General features: G+C 44.7%; 3 protein-coding genes across 3 annotated transcripts in view; all 3 read right to left on the bottom strand.

Moving 5' to 3' along the window:
* Positions 1 to 8737: 8737 nt before the first annotated feature.
* On the bottom strand, positions 8738 to 13337 carry ccl27b (chemokine (C-C motif) ligand 27b). Its single transcript, XM_056592709.1, has 3 exons — positions 13226 to 13337; positions 12616 to 12733; positions 8738 to 12362 (listed from the first exon to the last, which is right to left on the bottom strand). Exons 1-3 carry the CDS (start codon positions 13287 to 13289, stop codon positions 12263 to 12265), a joined length of 282 nt encoding a protein of 93 aa, XP_056448684.1. The 5' UTR covers positions 13290 to 13337; the 3' UTR covers positions 8738 to 12262.
* Positions 13338 to 15412: 2075 nt separating this feature from the next.
* Positions 15413 to 16940, bottom strand: LOC130384430 (vasotocin-neurophysin VT 1-like). The gene is made up of 3 exons (XM_056592614.1): positions 16773 to 16940; positions 16294 to 16498; positions 15413 to 15923 (listed from the first exon to the last, which is right to left on the bottom strand). The coding sequence occupies exons 1-3, from the start codon at positions 16890 to 16892 to the stop codon at positions 15784 to 15786; spliced, it is 465 nt and encodes a 154-aa protein (XP_056448589.1). The 5' UTR covers positions 16893 to 16940; the 3' UTR covers positions 15413 to 15783.
* A 1292-nt stretch (positions 16941 to 18232) lies between these two features.
* The window catches only part of ubox5 (U-box domain containing 5), a 6227-nt gene continuing 63 nt past the window's right edge, over positions 18233 to 24396 (bottom strand). The window contains 9 exon segments of the mRNA XM_056592449.1: positions 18233 to 19646; positions 20978 to 21175; positions 21345 to 21645; positions 21757 to 21875; positions 21878 to 22020; positions 22480 to 23012; positions 23054 to 23296; positions 23427 to 23528; positions 24090 to 24153. Coding sequence (XP_056448424.1) covers positions 19423 to 19646; positions 20978 to 21175; positions 21345 to 21645; positions 21757 to 21875; positions 21878 to 22020; positions 22480 to 23012; positions 23054 to 23296; positions 23427 to 23528; positions 24090 to 24143 — 1917 coding nt within the window. The 5' untranslated portion in view covers positions 24144 to 24153 and the 3' untranslated portion in view covers positions 18233 to 19422.

Here is a 24396-nt window from a genome sequence, read left to right as displayed (position 1 = left end):
CACACACACACACACACACACACACACACACACACACACACACACACACACACACACACACACACACACACACACACACACACACACACACACACACACACACACACACACACACACACACACACACACACACACACACACACACACACAGTACAGGGCAATACATTTGACACTTCAAATTCTTCAGTTCAATTCATTTTACATTTCTGCATTTTTAGCAATGCTTTTCGCTTTTCATTCATTCACTTTATTTGTTTCCAACCATTTACTTTTTCTTAAATGGTGTGCATGTTTACATTGTTTGGTCCATTTAGACTTTTGAACTTTTGTTCCAATCCCTTCACTTGATTTAAGCCATTTAACGTTTCTTTATGTCTTAATCTATGTGGCTTGCTTTATTAAAAAATATTTTCAACCTCCCTTTGTACTAAAGCACTCACCGCATTTCCTGCAGGAAATGCATTTTCTAGTTTAATTTGATCTAGGCCTATCCGTCTATCAATCAATCAATCAATCAATCAATCAATCAATCAATCAATCAATCAATCGAGCAAGCTTCATCTCTATCTATCTATCTATCTAACTATCTATCTATCTATCTATCTATCTATCTATCTATCTATCTATCTATCTATCTATCTATCTATCTATCTATCTATCTATCTAACTATCTATCTATCTATCTATCTATCTATCTATCTATCTATCTATCTATCTATCTATCTATCTATCTATCTATCTATCTATCTATCTATCTATCTATCTATCTATCTATCTATAAATATAAAAATCTGTCTATTACAAATTCAACTTTAAAAAAAATATATATATATATATTCCCATTTTGGTTGCATTGAAATAACGTATCTGGATTTGAATTTCAACGTAATCAACGTCCCCACTTGAAGTTTTTGACGTTGAATCTTTGATTTTGAATTTTTAAAATTGAAAAATAAAGCTGAATAGAAGTTCAATTCAAATCCAAATACGTTATTTCAATGCATAAATATTCAGTGCTTAGAGTTCAATGGCTTTTTATTTTCAAAATCCGATGGCAGATTTACTCCCAAAAAGTGACTCAAACATTTTGTGGTTAAGAGCGCGTATCGGTTTCCACCATTGGTTTCTACAGGAAAAAATCTGTGTGGGGGTGGGGGAATCTAGAGCGGTATGGAAGCGCGCAATAATTACAGAATAGAGAATTTAGTCAGCATTTCAGATTTCTCAGAATTCTCTGACACTGCAAATTAAAGCGCTACCACTATCGAACTACTTTCAGCGTGACTGGAGAGAACTTCTTTAAACTAACCTTTAATGCTAGATTTGCATGACGGCTATTGTGTGAATTAGTTTGGTTCTCTTTCATGGAAGCCGGAAGTGGGAGATTCCTGGGGCTTGCCCCATGAATTCAATAAATGCACACGCTCACACGCCACAATTCGTATTTCTCACGCAGAGAAATTACCAGGATAGTGCCCACCAATTTGGGCCGCTATTTAAAGGCCCACTATGCAACTTTTAATTAACTGGTTGAGAGTTATTCTGATGGTTCTGCAACCATTTCTGGGTCGTTTGCTGGGTGTGTCATTGCCCCATGTCACCTCTCCAAGGAAAAAGCGCATATGCAACTTGCTCTGTTCGGACCTACACAATCCGGATGTGACGCAGCGGAAGTATCCAATCGCGCCTCAAAAATGTAGTCAGATTGTAGTTTCGAAAATGCTTTACGGCACAGACACACACCCAAACATGGCACCGGCTAGATATAAACAGCCAGTTGCGAGGCAATTGTTGCATTCATCATGGATCAATCGACTGATAAGGGACCCAAGAGGCGACTGTCGGTGGAACAAAAGAAGAATGGACCAGAAAAGAGATCAGACACGAGTGAAAGGGGAACTATGCAACTTTTTTGGCTTGATTTACCTTAATATAACAGGCTAAGAGTCATTGCGATGGTTCTTTTATACATTTTTGTTCGATTATTCGTTGTTCCGACTCCTCCTTGCGCATCTTGGCGGAGAAAAGGAATATGTTTCTGCCGGCGACCCGCCGCCCACTCTCGCGGGAGGCTCGGGTCTCGCGAAGTAACAAATTGCTTTACGGCAGACCCCCAAACACGGAACCGGCTCGATATAAACACAAGTAACTAAGGGATTGTTACATTCATCATAGATCAGCTGACTAAAAAGAGAATGAGAAACCCAATGTCGGAGGAACAGAAAAAGAGAAAAGGGAGACTGACCAACAGAGAGGCCAGACAGTAAACGTTGGGCAAGCTTTTCAGGAATAGCGTGAACTGAAAGAAAAAGAAGACTGCAAATCAGACGCTGACTTGGCCGTGTTCCTTTTGAAATTGAAAGTACCCTTGGGTGAACTTTAGTCTTCGTGGTATTCTTGATGTTGATAGTCTCTGTACAAATGTGTTTGCTCAACCATTTTGTTGTGAGCCCTGTATGTTTCTAGCTTGCTTGGTTGCAACCATATAAACACCTTTGTTTCCATGGGTGTTTTGCTGTTTGTCTGTCTCGTCCCCCAGATACAGACTGAATCCCCGAATCCAGGTTCTTGTTTATTTAGATTATTATGTTGGCCAACACTCTTACACTGAATGTTCTGTTCAACCTAAGATAAAACAATTATAATCTAGGATATAAATTCTCCCCGTCAACTATAAAAAAGAATGGATTTATGTTTATTGCAATACAAATACACCATTTTAAAAATGTATAACCTTGCCTACACTTTATGAACATCTACTTCGGACATGGCTCCACGCATTCGCCGGCTTCTTTGAAAACAAATGCACATGGCTCGCGTAGAAGTGCATCGGGAAGGGTCGTCAACGAGTTGTTACGACAGTGTTGTAAAATATCTACTACGAAGCTGTAGGGGGCGCTGTGTAGAGAAATGTGCGTGCCAAAACGATAGTTATGTTATTATAACTCTAGTTCTATGATTGTAGGCGTAGCCGTCTAGGCTTCGCCTTATGGGCTTGTCCCGTGCGCGCGCCCGCGCGCGCTGAAAATTCAAACTATGCACCTATCAGCGTGGGCACCGCCCACATTTCCCACGGTATCGTGTCTATATAACGCGGTGTATACCGTCGCTCATCCTCCACGCTTTTCTTTCAGCATTTGGAGGGTACAGCAGGTGGGAAACTAGACGGCTACGCCTACAATCATAGAACTAGAGTTATAATAACATAACTATCGTTCTATTTTCATGTAGGCTACGCCGTCTAGGCTTCGCCTTATGGGCTAAGGTGAAGCTGCGAGCGGAGCCCGATCAATGTACTCCTGCTGGACCCCAGTCAAAACGACCTAAGTCCCCAGAACACATTAAGACTCAAAAAGCCAAGGAAGTGTAAAACACAACAGCTTTATAAAAACTAATTCCTCCTAGATCAAGCAACGCAATGATCAAGTGAGAAAAAAGTGAGTCTGTAAAGACTCCGGCTCTATTCCGTGCTTCATGGAACCCATGAAAAGGAAAAGAAAACCAGAGCAACACGGTTTCCATTAGGTCCGCCACCGGGGGCGGAGCTACGGAATTCGGCTCTCCAATAATGGGACTCTCTCGGCCGTTTCTTATTTGAAGAAAACGGCGGGAGTGCCTCACTGGTAAACAAAACCACCAGACAATTGGCGAGCCAATAGAAAACCCCCTAGCCTGTTTTTCATTTGAAAAAAGGTGGGAGAGTAAGAGACTGGTAATCAAGACCAACTCGCCAGCCGGCGAGAGGAAATCCAACCACGCCGCTTTAAAGAACATGTCTATATTCTTAAGCCGTAAAAAGGGGTCCCGGACTCTAGCACAGAGTTGCCGAGTGAGCCCCTGGACATGTCTAACATGTAAAACGGACAAAGAGGCAGAGGGAAGACCAAGACGCAGCCGCGCAGATGTCTTCCACCGAAACGCCCTTGAGTAGAGCCGTTGAAGCGGCCACGCTCCGTGTGGAGTGAGCTTTAACGCCCAACGGTGGCGCCAAGCCCTGCCGAGAGTAGGCTAGGCAAACACCCTCACATACCCAGCGAGAAAACCGCTGCTTAGAGAGAGCGCGGCCCCTGCTAGCGTCGCTATAACACACAAACAACTGTTGTGTGGAGCGGAACGCTGCCGAGCGATTCACGTACATAGCCAACGCCCGAACCGGGCACAGGAGATGCAACTCAGCCTCCGCCTCACTAGAATGAGGCGGGGGGTGAAAAGCCTTAAGCACAATATCCCTCGACCGAAAATAACTATTAATGTTCTTCGGGAGGAACGCAGGATTAGGTCTGAGCAACGCGAAGGAGCTGTCCTCGTTTAGCAACAAGCAACTCGGGCTGACAGACAGAGCGGTTAGCTCACCGGCCCGCTTGGCAGAAACCAAGGCCAACAAGAGCGCCGTCTTAAATGACAGGGCATCCAAAGGGGCCTGGGAGAGAGGCTCGAAAGGATCCCTGGACAATCCGCGCAACACGGTGGGGAGATCCCAGCGTGGTGTAAGCACGCGTGAAACAGGCCTAACCCGTCTAGCCCCACGCAAGAATCTCTTGACCAGTGGATGGCTGAAGATCGGTCCACCATCACAGCCTGCATGGCCAGCCGAAACGGCTGCCGCATAGACCTTGATAGTGGAGAAAGCCAAACCTTTTTCCAATAAGTTTTGCAGAAACGAAAGCACGCTTCCCACCTCGCATTGAGATGGGACAGCGTGGTTCGTCTCACACCAATTAGAGAAGGCGCACCACTTCGCCGCATAGAGGGAAGAAGTAGAAGGCGCACGAGCACTCTGAATAGTGTTGATAACCGTCTCAGGCAAACCTTTGCCCTGCAGGATCAACCTCTCAGGAGCCAAACCAACAGCCGTCCCGAGACATCGGGCTGGTGGTGCACCGTCCCGTGGGCCTGTGAAAGCGCATCCGGCCTGAATGGTACTGGCCAAGGCGCCGACCGCGAGAGCGCGGCCAGCTCTGGAAACCACAGAGCTGAACGGTTCTCCGGGGCCACTAATATCAGGGACAGTCTCTCCTGTGTATGGGATGGCCCCATCTCAACGTGGTGTCCAACCACGATGGCAGAACGCACCGCTCTTGCCAACACGCATAGCGGTTGGAGAGAGGGTGAGCCGACAGCTGAGGAAGACCGTCCAGGAATAACCCGTATTCCTCTGCCCCTACCGCCTTCACACTGCGTGTGAACCATGGGGGGCTCCCCATGAAAGGGAGGAGGCTCAGCGAGCGTAGGAGACGTACCACAACTAGCAGTTGTAAAAACAACGAGCTGTCTAGACGTCGCGCTCATGCCCGCTGAACAGGGAGCGAGCCGTCCGGCCGCAGCACCTGTCCGCAGGCTGTAGCCACAGCGCGCGGACCCATCTCCTCACCTATAATGTGGGGAACCAGGAGACCGGTACAAGCGGCCGTATCCACGGGCTCGTGCAACGAGTCTCTGATCCGTCCACGAGGCTCCAAGGGACGCCGCTTCTTAGAAGCAGGTGAACCAGAGGCCATGTGAACACGCCGTCCGACCGCCACCCTACAGCCACAGGGCTGAGAGGGGGGAAGAGGCAACATGGAGGAACGCACCACAAGCGTAGGACGCAGGTGGCCTGAGGAATATCGCTCTTTAGGTACCATGTAGCCTACCGCTGTTCGGCCGAACGGTCTTTACTTTTTCTTTTTCTTTTTAATAGGGAAAGAAAAAGTAGGAGCAAGCTTCCGGAACTTACCGGTCCGTGGCGCTGCTCTACCCGGCTGCTGCGGCACCGGGGCAGGAATCGGAGGCGGCCCCCTGGAACACTGGGACCGGTCTGGACCCCGCCTCCTCCCAGCCTGCTGGTGGGAGGAGCACGTGAGAATCGCCCCGAACCGGGAACGATTCTCACGGACTGACTGCTGGTGCGCGAGCACCTCGGAGAACCGGGGACCAAATAGGCCATCAGGCGCTAGTGGACCCTGGACGAGGCTGGCCCGCTCTCGTTCCTGCACCGCAGTGTGGGAGAGCCATATGACCCTTTGAATCATGGTAGCCCACGCCATATGCCGGCCGGCCGAAACGGCTATCGGCTGGCATAGCTGGAGGATGGCGCTGGAAAGAGCGGGAAACCGCCAGCCATCTCACGGCTTCCTCCGGGCCGTAGGCCTCCCTGTCAGCAAACAAGGAGACCATGGCAGAGGAGAGCAGGGCGATGTTGTTGACCGCCGTCGCGGATTGTCGGCCTAACGTCCGTTGACCGCCGTCGCGGATTGTCGGCCTAACGTCCGTTAGGCCGACAATCTGCTTCTGGAGGCGGTCGGGGGGCAGCGGCTTTTCGTTAGGGCGCCATCCGGCGCCCGGACAGAGAAGCGCTGCCAGTGGAGGCTCCAGGCGAGGGATCCCCCTCGCTTACCGGAGCCTTCAGGGTAGAAGGGTCCCCACCTGCAGCAGTAAACAAGTGCTGCACAGGCGGGAACAAGGGGTAACCCGCCGGGAAGCAGATGGGGTGCGAAAGCACTCGCCCTGCATATCGTCAGATACGGGGGCGGAGGCGGGGCCGGCATGGGAAACCCTTTGATGGCCGCCGCCTCACCCATGATCTCCCCGCGACGGTGGCGGTTGTAACCGAGAGCGGGAAAAACCGGACGCCGAGTCGCCGTCCATGGAGGCGTCGTCGTCCGGCGTCGATGATGCCATCGCGTCAGGTCCACCGCAGGGGAAAAGAAGAGATGCCTGGAAGAGGATCCCCTCTTCAGGCAGCTCCCGGCAGGCGACACAGGAGACGGGGGCCGCCATAGCAGCCTCGGCGTGGTCGGTGCCGAGGCACACAGAGCACGCCAAGTGCCCGTCACCCGGTGCCAGGGAGGCGGGACAGGAGGCGCAAAGGAGTCCTGAAAGGACCTAGCTCCAGGAGCGCTCTCAGGTGGCCCTGAAAAGGGGCCGTTTGTCCGCGGCCTCGCCCGAGCCGCTGCCACCGGCTCGGGAGATCCGTGTTTAAGTCTTCATCTTCTTCTTAATAGTAGTTCTCAATTTCTCGCTGATAAGCACAAGTGCTGAAAGAAAAGGGAGGATGAGCGACGGTATACACCGCGTTATATAGACACGATACCGTGGGAAATGTGGGCGGTGCCCACGCTGATAGGTGCATAGTTTGAATTTTCAGCGCGCGCGGGCGCGCGCACGGGACAAGCCCATAAGGCGAAGCCTAGACGGCGTAGCCTACATGAAATAGAACCAAGAAAACAGCGAAGAAATCCCCGAAGTTGAATAGTGGGCCTTTAACAGTTACAGGTAGGAATCAAATGTGTTTCCCGTACGTAGGGTAGGCCTAACCATGCGTCCTCTTTCGCCCGGACATGCTCTCTTTTTGAGACAATCTTTTGCGGAATTTCAAAATCGTCCGGGATTTTATTAAAGTCTCATACATGTTGTTCACATTGAATTTGCGTTGCGTTTCTCTGGGTCGTTCACAAACTAGTTAGGCTACGCCCTCCCCTACTCAGTTCTGTTCGCTTTGCATTGGTGGAAGTGAGTAGGGGGAGTGGTTAAGTATAGCCTTCAGATTGGACAGTTTAACTTACTCAGGTACCGTCGTGTTTTGTATTTTTTTTTTTTACCATAATTGTTTTATAGGGACAAACATTAGCAAATTTCTCCTACAGGTGATTGATAACGTTCTATCTAGACTATTGAACAGAAAGAAAGTGTTTTTTCTGAATATTAGTGTTATGGGCCAATAATGCTTACTATCATACGTTAATAGTTAGCCTACCATGTCTGTGGACAAATTTGTATTTAGTCACATGTAAATATAAAAAAACGAATTGACTTATGATGGTGTAGCCATGCATGTTGTTTTATTGTTAATATGTCAATTGGTTTTTTATTGAAAAATACTTTGTATAGATGAATTATCCCCAAACTTCGAAACATCTTTGAAATAAACATGACTTAACATGGCAGATACCTATTGTGTATTGTTTATCAGTGAGAGTGTAACGTTTTCAACTCAGTTCCTTGGTAGAACCTACTTACAGTAAAAATCACTTCTGATGGAAAAAGATGTGTATGAAAAACACTTTTCTTATCCATTGTTACTATTATATTGTTCAAAATGTACGCATTTATTAAAAAAAAATATAGCGCATAAAAAGTGGCTGGTAAAAAAGATGAGTGGCTAGTAGATTTTTAAATCTACCTGCCACAGTGGCTGGTGGGCAAAAAAGTTCATTTCCATCCCTGGTGTGTGTGTGTGTGTGTGTGTGTGTGTGTGTGTGTGTGTGTGTGTGTGTGTGTGTGTGGTGTGTGTGGTGTGTGTGTGTGTGTGTGTGTGTGGTGTGTGTGTGTGGGTGTGTGTGTGTGTGTGTGTGTGTGTGTGTGTGTGTGTGTGTGTGTGTGTGTGGGGCAGAGATTTGAGCATGAACCGCCAATACATGTCTTTATCCACTAGAGAGTGCCATTGCATTTAATTGAATGTAATCGTTAAATTAGATCTATATAGTATATGTCAATCAAGCAAGCAAGCAATCTGTCTATCTATATATTTATCTATCTATCTATCTATCTATCTATCTATCTATCTATCTATCTATCTATCTATCTATCTATCTATCTATCTATCTGTGTGTGTTTGTGCGTGCGTGCGTGCGTGCATGTGTGCTTGTGTGTGTGTGTGTGTGTGTTCATTATATTGTAAATTGTAAGTTACACCTTACTGTATGCGGGAGATTGATTGCAAGAGACTGGACAAGATTCACATATACGCTTTTGCTGCTTGTAATGTAATTTGTTGACAGACCATGTCATTGCGATACAGAAAGGAAAAGATTTCACTGCATATCACAAACAAAAGAGCAAAATTTGAAATGTGAACATAGTACAATCTCTTTAGGCTTAACTGTACATGCAGTGCTGTAGAAATTACAGTGCAATCTTCATACACCTCCTGACGTTCCTGTCGGTTGGGCGACAAATTCTCATCCACATTACACAAATATCTTCATGAGATGCACCTTTGAGCTAATTCAGTAAAATGGTTGATAGTTGGTTGATGTAACACTATAGAGAAAGAAAAGATTCACCTTGGAGCAATTTACCAATTCATGACAGATTTAGAATAAAATTGTCTAATGGAAATGTATAGAAATATGCTTGACATATTATGACAACTTGTTCAACCATTTTGCATGTAAAGACTTATGCAATGAACTAATACCCAAATGTTGTGGGGGTGAGACTATTCAATAGAGACCAATTACAATACATTTTTATCAACATGACATAAGCAAATGATAGGAAAGAGCAGAGAATTGTATAATCATTTGCATGGATGTACCAAAGCATTTGCAACTTGCTCAAAGAAATGAGAAACTGCTTTTTTGATGGGAACAAGTGACACACAATGATGTGAAGATTGAACAAGTAGTTTAGAGAATTTAAATTCTGATCTGAGAAATGTACCAAAGCGACTGAGAAAAACTAATATATTTTCATAGCCCCCTTTTTAAGGAATTTATGCAGATATCTGCAGAGGCAATCAGTATTTTAGGAAACATAGCAGGTCAAACATATATAAGCTTTCGGCTGTCATTCATGCAAGCTAAGTGATGCGATCAGCTCACTCTGCGACATTGCACATGGCTGACCTGTTGATTCTTTGAATAAGTGGAACAGGCTTTGTAAACAGTGACTGTGTTGCCCTGTTTTAAGGAGATTGGAATAAAAATGTCAGATACAGACTATAATCCACCAAATAGATGTTTGATGACCTCTATATTAGAGTTCTCAATCACTTGGGCTAAAAATGTCATGAATATTCTCTTAAATGTGTATCACACTGAACTGATTGCAAGCAGATTTCAACGGTAAATGTTAACTGGTTAATACTGTCCAATACTGTAGTCCACAGGAAAATGACATGCCCATTTGTATGCAAACAGAACATTTATTTTTTAATGTGTTATTCTTTTTTCTTTTATTTGAAATGTAAACAGAAAATTCACATAGACACTCAAACTTAGTTTGAGTCAAACAAAGCTGTATAGCTGTATGGGCCGGTGCTGTGCTGTGGTATGCTATGCACCCCTGTCGTGAAACACATCCCCTGCATGCATCGCTCGGTTCACCGAGCGATGCATGCGTGCTCAAATCCAACAATCCAATCCACCTCACTATGTCAACAGAACAAGATGTAAAAAAACAGTCTCACGATTAGTTCTTTGTAAAGAGATGATAAGATAATCAAATAGGTCTAGCCCTCTGATCCAGAATATCATTCTGAAAATGAAATTGGGTCAACTCTGTAAGTATTTGAAGTGCACATGGATATAGCCCACTATAGAACATTTATTGAACTTCTTTGTTTTGTCGAATACTTGTTTTTAAGATATTCAATATTTGTCCTGGTGCTTAAGAAGATAAAGTACATAAATAATTAACACATACATAAATAAATATGAAGTCCCATTCTTGGCATATATTGACTTCTCGGCTGCCGGCAGGCCCTAGGTTTACAGATGTAAGAATTAGGGGAGATACCTTTAGTAAGGCTGAGGCCGTCTCAATTTCCTGTCATTCCCTTTGATGATCACTGAATGGACCCTTACACGCGCATGCACACATATGTGCACGCACGCACTCGTGAAGGCATATGTGCAAGTTCCTCCTCCAAGTTTATTTAAGAATCTATTATCAAATTTAATTTCTCAACCCTCCAAAACGGAGACTTGAGATTCCTTTAAATCTCTGAGAAGGATTACTTTAAGTAAGTGAGAGTGTCTGTGCATGCCAATGAGTTTCCATGTATTACTGTAATGAATGGCCCCTCAACATCCACCAGACACAAACAAACACTGGGCACACACACAAACACAAACCCACATACATAAAATCAGGTCTGATTATTGACTTACTTTAAGAAAGAAAAAAATACATTTATGCTCAGAAATGTGAAAGATATCCATTTTGACGAAAATAAGGTTCATGGCTCATGTATAACAACATTAGTTAATGCAATAAAAAAATATTATAATAATAATGAACACCTACAAATTATTATTATAGAGATAGCATATTAATGTATTCATTAATACCTTGATTAACATGAACATCATTTTCTTAGTTAACATGAACAATATTAGTAAGCATTAACAACATAAGTAAACATGAACACCATTAGCAACTGATAACAAGACCATAAGGTAACTGTTAAACACAAAGCTACCCCGGAGGCCCAGCTGGTGAGCCTTACCCAGCCCGTCCAGACAGCGCCATGCAACGGCCAATAGCAACTCCTCTGCCCGCATGGAGCAGCCCCAGGCCCCTGGCCTCCATTGAGGGTGAGGGGGGGTCGGCTGGTCACACTGGGGAGGTGTTGGGCTGATCGGGTTTGGGGGATTGATTTTATTTGAGTTTATTTTAATTTGCATATCTGAGTTTGTCATTGAGTTTGTCATTTATTTCTGTAGGCTTCAGCCGGGGGGCTCCCCTGAATGGTGTGTGGTTGATTTAAGCAACAAGCCCAGAGTAAAAATACTCAAGGCACACAAGATAAACCAGTGTTTATGTGATTATGTTTAAACCAGCCAATACCACACACACTCAGGGAGAGCTCTGACATGTGAGCAGGTAACACGTGCTCTGCCTGTACCACATTTGCAAATCACCAAATAAACTTTCTGGTGTGTGTAGATATATATTTATAAATATATATATATATAACATAGACCTGTGTCCAGGTTGTTGGAGGAGCCCAGTGGAAGCCCTTATAGGTGGAGTGTGGCAGGTTCTACAGTTTCTCTGCTCCGAACCCATTTGTCCTGTTTTGTGACTAATTTTTCATGCATGCATGCCAACAGACAAGCCATGAAACCACAGATGGTCTATAGACAAAGCAGAGAGACGAACACCTACAAGCATAGGATAGGATAACCACTAATTCATCACCTAAGGGAAATGCAGGTCTTAACAGCAGCCAATGGAGCGTGGAGCCAGCGTAACCGCGGCAGTAAGCCCAAACATGCTGCGCCATGAGGAGGCCCAAGCCAGTCATAATAAATCAATCCAGCCCTGGGCACAAACTATTTTATTAGAAACAGATATCTATGCAGAAACCTAGAGCGAGAGAGTACAAAAACAAATGCAATCACGAACGTAGGCTACACAAAAGAAACACAAAAGCGCTACAACGTTTTAAGGCGTAGGCCCATGTAAGACTACAACATGGCAAAGACGTATATAAGACATGATACAGCTCATACAGTTGAACAACCATATGTATGGAAATGGAATCCAGAAGGATTCAGACAGCACGGTTTGATCCAACTCTCAGCCTTCTCTTGAGCAATCTCTTGATCCCCAGATCTGCACATACAGGCTTCTTGCGACCTCTAATATACAACCTGTGAATGTACAGGGCAAATTAAATGTAGCTATTGTAAGACCAGAATACAGTTCTGGAATAGGTTTACATACAATACATCATCAGTGTCATTAACCAGGCTACGTGAACTATGAATAACCCACAGAAGAATGACAACTCTGTGGAACAGATTCTTCGCTGTATTGTCTGTCTGTGTGATAATGCAAAATGAACAACTATACAGACTACAAAATGATCTCTCTCTTCGTCAAACTTATTGGAAGACGACTTACACAAGGGCTTGGATGAAACATACACCGTTGTTTTGCTGAACTTCCCATTTCTCCACCTTCGACAGCATGTGAGCTGAGATTTTCTTTGCTGTCTGGAGACAGCATTTTGGGATGCCCGCTGTATTAAGAAGTCATTTAAGTGCATTTTAATACACTGTAGTATACATGATAGCACTTTTTGGATTTTTTTGGAAGACAAAAATTCCAAGACATAAAATACAATGAAGACATTAGGGAACTTACGGTTGTGTTTTTGTGAAATTAAATCCTAAATTAAATCTTAAAGTATGACAGAAAATAGGGCCTCAGGCTAAGCTGTAACCATGGTGATTTAGGGTGTTTATGTTTACGTCAGGGTTAATATTTATAAACTTTATCTGAAGCAGAAGCATCAATAAACAGACTTTTACCCGAAGCATCAGACTACAATATCCAAATAAATATACATATTAACATTATAGAGTTAGGTTCATTAAATACACATTTCCTAAATTCTTGGAAATCTGATGGAAATTGGAAAAATGTACTGCATCATTCAAGTTCAACTTTGAATTAACTTTAAAAGAACTTAAGAAAAAGAGGCATCCACCTTTTTTTAACGCATGCTTACCCTCAGTGGAAGTGAGACACAGAGCAGCCAGGCAGATGAAGAAAACCACAGCTTTTAGATCCATGTTGATGGAGAAAGTACAAGGAGAGCTTCATCATCACTTATATAGCTGCACACACATACTCACGGCTAGCCACAGGCATGTGCTCACTTTCTCGCTCACTTTCTCGCTCACACACACACACACACACACACACACACACACACACACACACACACACACACACACACACACACCCGACACGCTGTTCTATTGAAAAACATGCTCAAACAAGTAGGCCTACAGCTGCTTAAACTAACGCACGCTATCCTTGATTCCACCTTCCTGCTTTAAGTAAACACAACCTCTCAATTATAGCTGCTGTTATTGTATTAAGCAATGGAAGGCACGTGTTTGAATAGACTGGACTTAACGGCCACATTTAGAATTAAAACTGCACTCAGTGTAACACAAAATTACTGAATTGATAGATAATGCTAATTCCTTCATTAATGGGTGGCTCAGATCATCTTATTTTCTTAGAATTTCTACATGCTAATTAAATAACAAAGGGATCGAAAACTGTAGATGTGCTCTATGATTTGACTCCAGCAGTTGTGTGCTAACCTCAAACTTCATGTAAATATTAATAAATTCCTTAAAACAACAACAACAACCGATGCAACAACTGGACAGAGTGCAGACTATGTATAGGCCTATCCTGATCTCAACAAAATGTGTTCTAGATTCAGCATAACAGCTTCAACACCAAAGTGCACTCGTCAAGTCATTAACTGTTTTGCCGAAGAGATGGGGTTTCAGATGTTTCTTCAAGATAAGAAGGGAGATGGTTACGGAGTATATCCCATCGACGTACAAATCATGAGAATGGCCCGCACTGTGAATTATCTCTACAGAGCGGAGGCGATGTCGTCCATTGTTGGATCTGAGGGTATAGTTTGGGACGTATCATGCTATGATGGATGTGATGTGGGCGGGCCCAAACCAATGGACCACCCTGAAAACCAACATCAAGCGTGTGAGGACGATGCGGGCACTTAAGGAAGCCCAGCAAGAGATGCGTGACATCACATGCGCAATGTGCTTAGGTTAGTTGAACATCTGACCTGTGACTGCTTTATGAATAATTTGATTTGGCTCAAAATATCAATGTGGGTTTTTGAATCATGACGTTTCTATATGTTTGAAAGAATGTGTGAAGAAGATGCACTCACATAGTAGAACCAGTTGGAGAATGTAGATGGATATAAAGATTGTTATCTGTTAATATGTATAGTTTTTTGTTGAAGCATGCCTTTTTTGTATAGATAATAGATAAATCATATATGACCTCATATCTATGATGGGAACGGTTTGGATGGAGATCCCAACGACAGAGATGCAGAATATGTCATTTCGTAAAAATACATTGTTGGGTCATTTTCATACAATTTGAATGATGAAAAATGTAATGGTATACCAACATAAATGTGGTTTTGTTCATCAGCTCTATCAATATGTTGACAAAGATGTTAATGTCAAGTTATAATGCCTATAATGTTCCCCCAATTGACCTCTATAGTGAGACCCTTGTTTACATGCTTTCTTTGACACTAAAGCACATGTTTTTTTCTAAATCAAGATAAAACGAAACCACCATTTATAATAAATCACGTGATCAACTTGCTCTGCCTTCAGGGATGGGCGAGACAAATCGGGGGTGTCCTGCTATGTAGACCTACCTGTCTAAAACACAGCACTTCCTTGTCAACACTTCTAACTGATCTGGCACCCACCAGATTGGTTGCCCGCAAGACGGGAAACAACAAGTTATCCAGAGAGGGTTATGGTTGGTCTTTTACAATAAAGACGGAGCAAGTCAACACAAGCCGGACAGAGTCCCAATTGATCAAAGTATTAAATTCTGACTTGTTCATAAAATTCCCACCGATATCGCACGACGCAAGCATTGAGTGTTATATATTGAAAGATTAAAACGTGGGAAAAGCAACACTTACACACGCACACACTTACGCACGCACACGCACGCACACACACACACACACACACACACACACACACACACACACACACACACACACACACACACACACACACACACACACACACACACACACACACACACAGTAGAAGATCGATTGCCAGCGTGTTGTCCAGAAATCTAAAGAGGCTCAGATCAATGTTAATACATTCGTTTTATTAGTAGCTTCAGAAATAAAACAAAAAAAATAGTTTACAGTATGTGCATATATATGTACAGTTATAATTCAGGAACGAATTAAATAACATCTCATCTTGATTCCTGATTCCCTGGAGTTTGACACTAGGCATATATATTTTACATCTAATAAACCCAATTTGGTATTCAAACAACTATATACCACAGTGCTAGAGGCGAGGGCTCTGAATGGATGTAGTAACAGTAGGCTATAAGGCAGTATTCACAAAAACACTTAAGGTCGTATGTGGTCTGTTGTTAGTCAGTGTAACAGGTGTGCTACGGCTTTGTAGCAACTGTGAAACCAAGGCTAGAGTAAAAGGAGGTGGTGACGCATCATTAGTACTCAGTCTGCCCTCTGGTGGCTACGTGCAGCAAGCGCAGCAGCAGTTCCGCAGGCGAGTTCCCATTCCCCGTTGAGCCATGAGGCTCTGCTGGCTGCAGCTCCTCAAGACACTCAGAGGACACTGCACAGCTCTCTGCCAAAGAACATGGATCAAATGTTACATAATAATAATAATAATAATAATAATAATAATAATAATAATAATAATAATAATAAGCCAAATAATAACAATAATAATAATAAGCCTAACTATTCTCATCATTGTCATCCTCGTCATCGTCATCGACATCAACACCACAACCACCAAAGGAGTCATTAACAGTAGCCTATATATTAAATATAGGCTTATTATAGAAGACCTACCGTCATTAATTTCACTGCAGCGAGACAGACTTTGAAATGTTAAGCTATAGAACACAGGCTTACAGCCAGTTTGAAACAAAAGTAACTTTCAGTTTCCAATGAGTGCCATTAACCTTGTAGATACAAAGCCATCTATCTACCTGCGTTACAGCAGAGACCCGAAGCAGCGCACCGTCCTCCTTTAGAGCCGCAGGGGTTCCCTCCCGCCTGGCAGGGGGTCAGCAGGTAGTTCTCCTCCACACACTGAGCGATGCCCGGGGAGCCCAGCAGGCAGCCGAACTCCTGACCGCAGCAGATGTTGGGGCCGAAGCAGCGACCCCTGTCCCCGGGTCCGCATGGCATGCACTGGGGAGGGAAGGTGGAACGCGTCAGACACAAGTCGAGTTCAGAGAACAATATGTGTCCGATTCTTTTACGGTATCCATAGTTTTAAGCCATCAACATTATTTGTAGTTTATTTGTTTTTAATTAGTCCCATAACCCCATTAGTATTCAAAGCGTTCCACGCATTTAAAAGAAGAGTCAACAAATATTAAAAATAAACAAAAAAACAACAACATTCAACTCGACTAAACAATCAATAAAAGCTCCAGAGAAGCGATTTGGAAGTTCCGCCCACCTGTCGCAGCTCTCCGTCCGCCAGAGCGCGTTTCCCGCCGCGGGGACAGTTCTGGATGTAGCACGCCGAGGACAGCGCCAGCAGTCCCAGGACGCACAGCGGAAAGACGGAGGAAGGCATCGCTGTGTAGGATGTTATGTTAAGGCCACGCACGTGTATCTCTTCTGTCTGTCTGTGCGACTGATGTGTGACTTGAGCCCCGAGTCCCCTTACTTATATGAGATGGTCGACACTTGTATCTGACGTCACTGTCATTTTGTTCCCTTGGCCATACGCGCTGTTGAACGAGGCCACACACACACACACACACACACACACACACACACACACACACACACACACACACACACACACACACACACACACACACACACACACAATGTTGTTGTTTGGATGTGTTTGTGTGGATGTCTGAATGAGGATTAAGAGAGACATAGAGACAGACAGACAGACACAGACAGACAGACAGACAGACAGACAGACAGACAGACAGACAGACAGACAGACAGACAGACAGACAGACAGACAGACAGACAGACAGACAGACAGAGAGAGAGACACCTTGCTTGTTTTGAGAATCATCACCATACTCACAACATCGGTAGCCTACCCATATAAAAAAGAAGAGGAATCACATTTTGGGATTTATATCCAAACTGATATTAGATTTTTTTGGACAAATGTATATGAGAGAGAGAGAGAGAGAGAGAGAGAGAGAGAGAGAGAGAGAGAGAGAGAGAGCTCTGCATTTAGAATTAAATACATAGGATCCAACAGCAAAACATGAATTATTCAAGCTAATTGGGCTAACAATAGTACACTACAGGGACCCCTCACTGGACTTATGAAAGTAGCTGTCAGATTGCATCAAATTAGGGTTTTAATTAAACGTACTTAACGTTGGTCATACTCAGAAAGAAGTAAGGGTCTGTGGTTCTAATGGGTATTTAGCGCCAGATAGTAATTTCAGGCTGGCATGCGTGACAGCCTCTGTAATATACAAAATCATGACAACAATCACTGAACCAAATTTATAAGCTTAATTTCAAACTAATGAGAAAACTGGCAAAATATGAGAATCAGCAATTTATCCGTCCTTATTGCATGCTTTTGCGTGTCCTCTCCTGATTAACTTTTACTCGGACAATTAACGTGGAGATGGTTGATGAGAACAATAAACACTTTCAATACGTGAGATGCAATCCTCTAATTGGGACCTCAACATTCACGCTTGATGCTTTGAATAAATACAAATCAAACCTTAGTCTTTGTGTTCCTCGTCAACGTTAAATATTCGGAATTGGGGTCGAAAGCAAGGCTGTTATTCCAGCTCCACTATATTTTGAGCAAAAGGTGGGCATCTATGCATGTGCGCAATGTGTTTTGTTTTCCGTTTTCACACTTATCAAACGGATATAGGATCATGACCTTGGTTAATGTCGTCATGGAAACCAACACAAAGAACTTGTGTACTGTTTGTGAGCGTGAAGGCTAAGAAATGCTTGTCCACTTCTTTTGTCCCCATCATGCTATTCTAATGTAACTATGACCTGACCCCGAAATAAGGTTATTTTAGGTTGACAATGGAGAGAATGAAATCAGTGAGGAAAGAACAAAATAGGGGCCTCGAAAGGTCTATTCAGACAAAAAGCGATTCGGACCTAATATAAAGCAGTTGCAGAAAAATAACCTTATTCTACAATTATATCTTAGACTTAGGTTTATTTATTTGTAAAGATATTGCAGTCTGCTTCGAACCGTTGATCCATTTTAAGTCCACACTGCCTCTGAGAAAAGACACATCTTCGGAGAAAAAAGAGAAACCGGTGTGATAAACAATATACAAAGCACAAGGTCATCTAAACCAATGTCGCTGGGGTCAGACTTCAGTGAAGCCCCCTTACAGCAACCTTGTAACCACACAAACTCCCTCTGGTTTTCATTAATTTCTCCTGGCGCTCGTCGTCACTGACATTTGTTCCATCTTAACACATTTTCAGCTCTTTGTCAGCACTGGCCAACACAAGGCTGCAAACCCGGCTCACAAATGCACTCTCGGTGTGGCAACAAGGGGAGGGTGGGGAGGTGACTACGATTTTTCTTTCATGTGACAGAATTATATTCTTAGCGCCTTGCTTTTTTTCTGGTTGGAGTTGTCACACATGTACGATTTTCTTTCAATAGACCGTCATAGGGAACATTGACAGGAAGAGGAAAAAAGATAGATACACGTGGTCAAAAAAGCCATCAAAGAATTTATGGTGCATCAATAGACATTGATGCATTGCATTAATTGATACAAATTTAGCCTGGCATCGACTAGCGTCAAGAATACATTGGAAACTAAATTTAGTTTCCAGAATGGATGGTGGTCTCACTCAAAGGCTTTTAATAAATCAAACAGGGGGTCAATTGCCGTAACACGTGCCTTTAATTCAACCCCCAACCCTGTTAAATAGCACCATAAATGCAACAGTCCAGACGTCACTCGGACCAGCATTGCACAAAAAAAAGTGATTCCAACAAGGCCTCCAGCGCAGAGCGGTTTATCCGTCCTTTTGTATCTCCGACCTCAGGAGGTTCTGATCAGCCTCGCCAACCAACGCGGGCGGCGGTGTCCGTCCTTCGGCGCGACGCGTGGTCCGATGCGTCAGTGGTGCACACGTGTTATCTCGCCGCTGGGGGTGGGGCGTCGGCATGTGGGGCACGATACCATACTGGGATTGGCTGATGCGTTGGCAGGGTTCGGTGGTCTACATCTCCCTTGCAGACAGGTGCGGCACAACAGGTGACCGCAGGAGAGGCGGTAGACGGCCAGCGAGGAAGAGGAGTATAGGGAGAGGGATCCGGAACAAGCTGAACACTGCTTCTCATCTGGGAACAGGGACAGAGGTGAACAAGTAATGCAGATGTTGTAGGGGAGGAGATTTCATTCAAACAGTAAACACTAGGAGCAGCATAGCATGGACTGGAGAGAGTAAAGGGCTGATTATGGTTCCACGCCGACACAACACAAGGGTGTTTACAGACCCATTACATCCTTGCGGACCCTCCTTGCGTCAACCACAAGGGCCTGACGTGCGCCTCCCAAGAATTGTAACCTTCCGTCGAGGCGACGCAGCAGCAAGGGCTGTGATTGGTCCGCTGACCTAAGCACGATGCAGAGCCAAAACAGGTTCTCGACTGCGTCAAAGTGTCTGCGGGCTCCTTGCGTTGCATCAACGTGGAACCATAATTAGCTCTTTATAGGTACAATGTGTAAGAAACTGAAAGTCCTTCTCATTACTGGCCCCTTTGGCGAGCATTGGCTAAGTGGCTAAGTGGCCAATTGAATGGCAGCCTGCTTGAGCTTGTGAATTGAGAGCACTGTAGTACGAGCTTTGTTGGCTGGTACATTAACAATCATGAAGTAATGATTTTGCCGTTATTGGACGTCATTGCCCCTGGACGTCACTTCCTTCCATTTTCCCGGCAAAACCGTCCCTGTTCAGGTATAATAGAAATCCGCCCACTGGATGTTCTACTCATTGAAAAGAGTCTGGGAAGTCTGTACAACCTGTTCATGTCATTGCTATTAAAAGAGATTCATACATGCAAAATCCCACACGTAGTCCCTTTAAATTACCTTATATTAAAGGTTAAGGTACTGATGGAATTGGTTTTTAAAAAGGTAGCCAATATATCTTTAAAAGGGGAAGAAATAATAAACGTTATCAAAGGCCGGCCTATGTTGTGTAATGTAAACACATTGCTGTCATCCTGATTCAAAATAAAAAAAATCGAACAATACAGTGGTGGGGCAAAGACAGGAACACTAAATGAACACCAGACAAGTAATGAACCAAGTCCTCTGCATTTCACAACCTAATTCTTTCACGTTTTTGTACATCATACATTTTAGCTATTAGATTATTATCATAGATTATTTGACTAGATGCAAGTCCCTTGAAAAGACTCAATGTCCCTTGGCCACTTGACAAGACTAAATGTTTGGACTTAAAACAATATTGGACTACACTTTGCTAGCATAGACAAGCACATTAAAGTAGGCAGTCAACTTGAAAATATCTATTTCTGCACATAACCTCGCCTAATTTCCAGACAGAAGTTCGGCGAGGTTGTTTGTTTGATTGCCACAATCAGGTCATTTTATCCTTACCTCGTCACAAAAGTATGCAGCCCGCTCTAATCACATGGGTGCTTACCGGTTAACACAGGTGCTGCAGTAGCTGTTCCGTGGGTGTGCTTGGAGGAATCGGGTGGCACTTCGTCGGCAGGGTGGGGTCTCTGCAAAGTGTGTGTGGTGGGCTTGGAGGCGAAGGAAGGTCGGCCCTGCAGCACAGTTAGTAGGGCCTCATCCAGACTGGAGGACAGACGTTCCTCATGGGAGCAGCTGCTGGGAGCTGTGGGATGCAAGGGAAAAAAATAAAAGGCACAGTCAGACTAAGAAAGAAAGAAGAATTATAGTCAAACATTTTACAGTTGAGTTCTGTCACTCAACCATTACGGTATACTAGATTAAGGAATACTAGATTGATAGATAGATACATCATTTGTTTTAGTCCAACTCACTGGAATTGCTATCGGTTCTCTTTCTTTTTGGTTTTGGCTCCAATTCAGACCTGACTGACATATTCAGCGGTGATGATGACGAAGATGCTGGAAGTTTGTCACTGAAAGCCATGTGGTTATCTTTACGAACAGCCAGGGACACACAAGCACCGTCTGATGACCATTTAGTCTGAGCGTTCAAAGCATCTTTTTCATGCTCAGCCTTTCCTTCATCAGATTCATTGTCCGTGATCTGCAACAGTCTCTTCCCGTTACCATGACTTCCAGCATCAATGGAGTTGTCTGTACCGAGGTCGAGTGTCTACTGGTCTCTTCCGACCCAGGATCGTCATGAGACCTTCCATCTACATGGCAGTAAAAGGTCTCGAGGCTGAGGCTCCCCGCCCCCAATCGCCCCTGTCGCCCTGCGAACCTTCCCTCCTAAGGCGGCCCCCGTCTGGAGGAGGAAGCGTAAGGGGCCTTTCAGGTGGGGAATTGGGGAGAGGCTTTTGACGATTGCCGCAGTGAAGGGCACCCCGGTGAAGGGTTCTTAGGGGGTCTCCCCCAGGTGGCCTCCCTCTTCTGGAACTCCTCTAAGGTGGTGTGGTCCACAGACACCCCGCTGGGGAGCAGCAGCGGCAGGGTCATGAACTCCTGGGTCAGGGGGTCGAGGAACTCCTCCGGCAGGGAGGGGGAGCTGGAGGGTCAGAGCGGAGCCAAGTTAACAACAACGCATGGATTCGCATTTTTCGAGTATTCTTCTGATCAAATGAACAGAAGAAGACAAGAAGGTGTACATCAACAATGGTGTTGAATTACCATCAGATTGAGATGAAGATCCACGGCAATGGATTGTTGTCTGTTCTATCTAGCGAAGAGAGATGAACGATGGTGCTTTAACGCAATTTCGGGCGACGTTTTGTGATTCTTGATCAACTTAAAAAAAAGCAATCCACCTCTCATACATGAGCAGTGAATGAATAATAATAAAAAAAAAACATTTAAAAGCCATAATCAGTTAAAAAATATTGAACATTTGTGACCATCCTCAGTGCTTACCCCCCAATGATGCAGTCAAGAAACAGCAGCAGAACGCACACACGACGCAAGCTCGCAACCAGAGCAGAAGGCGCACACACTGCAGGTCGCCGCCAACGGCAGCGGCCGCGTCGTCTCGTCGCTCGAGGCCGCGAAGAGCGTCGGGCGAGGCGGCGGCCTCTCGCCGGCCTCCTGGGCCCCGCGGAGCCGCTCCCAACATCCGCAACCCGGCAGCAGCGCGCCGCGTGGCACCCACCGAGCCAGGCCCTTGAGCCCCAGCGCCGAGGCCGAGCCCCCGAACGGCAGCGTCACGCGGAGCTGCCTGACCGCGCCCAGCGACAGCAGCCCCCGGCTCCACAGCTCCTCCCGCAGGCAGGGCCCGGGGCCCGCCGGGGGGGCCGGGGACGGGAAGGGGGGCCGGGCCCTGAACCCCGGATTGGAGAAGCAGACCCGGGTCTCCTCCCTGAGCTCAGTGCGACCCACCATTTTGAACTCCTGCTCTGGGGGATGGAGGTGCTGATGATTATTGGTATGAGGGGAGATGGTGATGATCTTGACGTTTATGGGTTGCGGTGGACGAAGCGGAACCCCGGTACGGTCGGCTTCTTTCCTGGCATTCATCGAGGGCTTGCTCGCTCCACTCTTCTTTTTCTTCCGCCAGACGGCCACAAGAGTATCGGCTTTTGGGAGGTAGTGCGCCGATCCCCCTGCTGTTGGGTGGCTGGGGTCTGGTCTGCACCAGAGTGCCGCACACCTGCTTTCTGAGAGCTCCCCTTTTGAGTCTGCCCCTGGCTTGGAGCTGAGGGTGGAGGTACCGGGTCAGGGCAGGTGCTGACCTCCACCCTCTTGCAGGCCTGTCCTAGGTCCATGCCCCAAGGCCACAGCTCGACATCCACCCGGCATAGCTCCACCTGGAAGCCAAAGTTCAGCGTCACCTTGGAGGGGAAATCAATCATGCCATGCATATTAGACACTTTATTTTCTGTCGATGATTTCTCATATATATAGAGGGGTGTAGAAATCAATCTTATTCTACATTTGAGAGACAGTGAGACATAATTGTACCTGTACTGGTGGACGAAGGAAGTACTCCAGCTTAAAGCCTCTTCTGCGGACAGCCGGGTCAGCAGAAACAAGATTGGTGACATCATAGCCATCTGCGCACAGCTGTACGGAATGAAATTATTTTCATCAATCAAAATAGATTTAAAATATGTAATCTACCGCACATCCAGAAAATATTAATATATCATTATATTTGATTGATCTATACTTTTGTACTTATGTATAAAGTGCAGTCTAAATTCCAATCACATAAGAGAAAAACCTTTTGAATTTCTATCAATTTACTGTGATAAAAAGGACCTACATAAAATTGTTATTTATGTAAAAAATGTATTTTTGTGACCCAAAGAACAAGTATCAGACAATGTTAAGAAACCACTTCCAATATGTGAATATGAAAGGGTAATAATAAGAAAATCACATGGTCAGTTTTTGGTGATTAAGTCTCCCTAACACTCCAAAAACACTTCTCTATTCACATCCATCCACTCTACACTGTCCTATTATTATTCATACCTTATTCAAGGTTACTTATCCTTTATTTTCTGGATGTATAAACCAAGAAAGCCCTATTAAGGTCTACTGGTTCACATGTCTCGCATAGTAACATATAACTCACAAATAGTTTGTTCATGTGGATAAGAAGTGTTGAATGTGTCATACCTTATCGCAATGGACTGTGGTCATGAAATGTGGCAGGCAGAGATTTATCACCATTTTCTTCAAACTGTGAATGAAGAATATGTTTTACACGCCTATGTAGCATCTTTATTCGGGAAAAACATGACCAATTAAGCAATTCCTCAACTCCAATTACTCCAGATACTGGCGCTGGGTGGTGCAGCATCACACTATATAGAATGGCTCGCCTTGGGTCCTTTGGTCAATTCCTACGACCTTTGATCTCTGAACATGCCCACCATCTACATCCTTTAGGTTTATGTGCAGTTTTAGAGGAAAAAGGGTGAGT

The sequence above is a fragment of the Gadus chalcogrammus genome, chromosome 6 (assembly GCF_026213295.1).
Source record: "Gadus chalcogrammus isolate NIFS_2021 chromosome 6, NIFS_Gcha_1.0, whole genome shotgun sequence".
Lineage (NCBI taxonomy): Eukaryota > Metazoa > Chordata > Actinopteri > Gadiformes > Gadidae > Gadus > Gadus chalcogrammus.
This window is presented reverse-complemented; position numbering and strand designations above follow the sequence as displayed.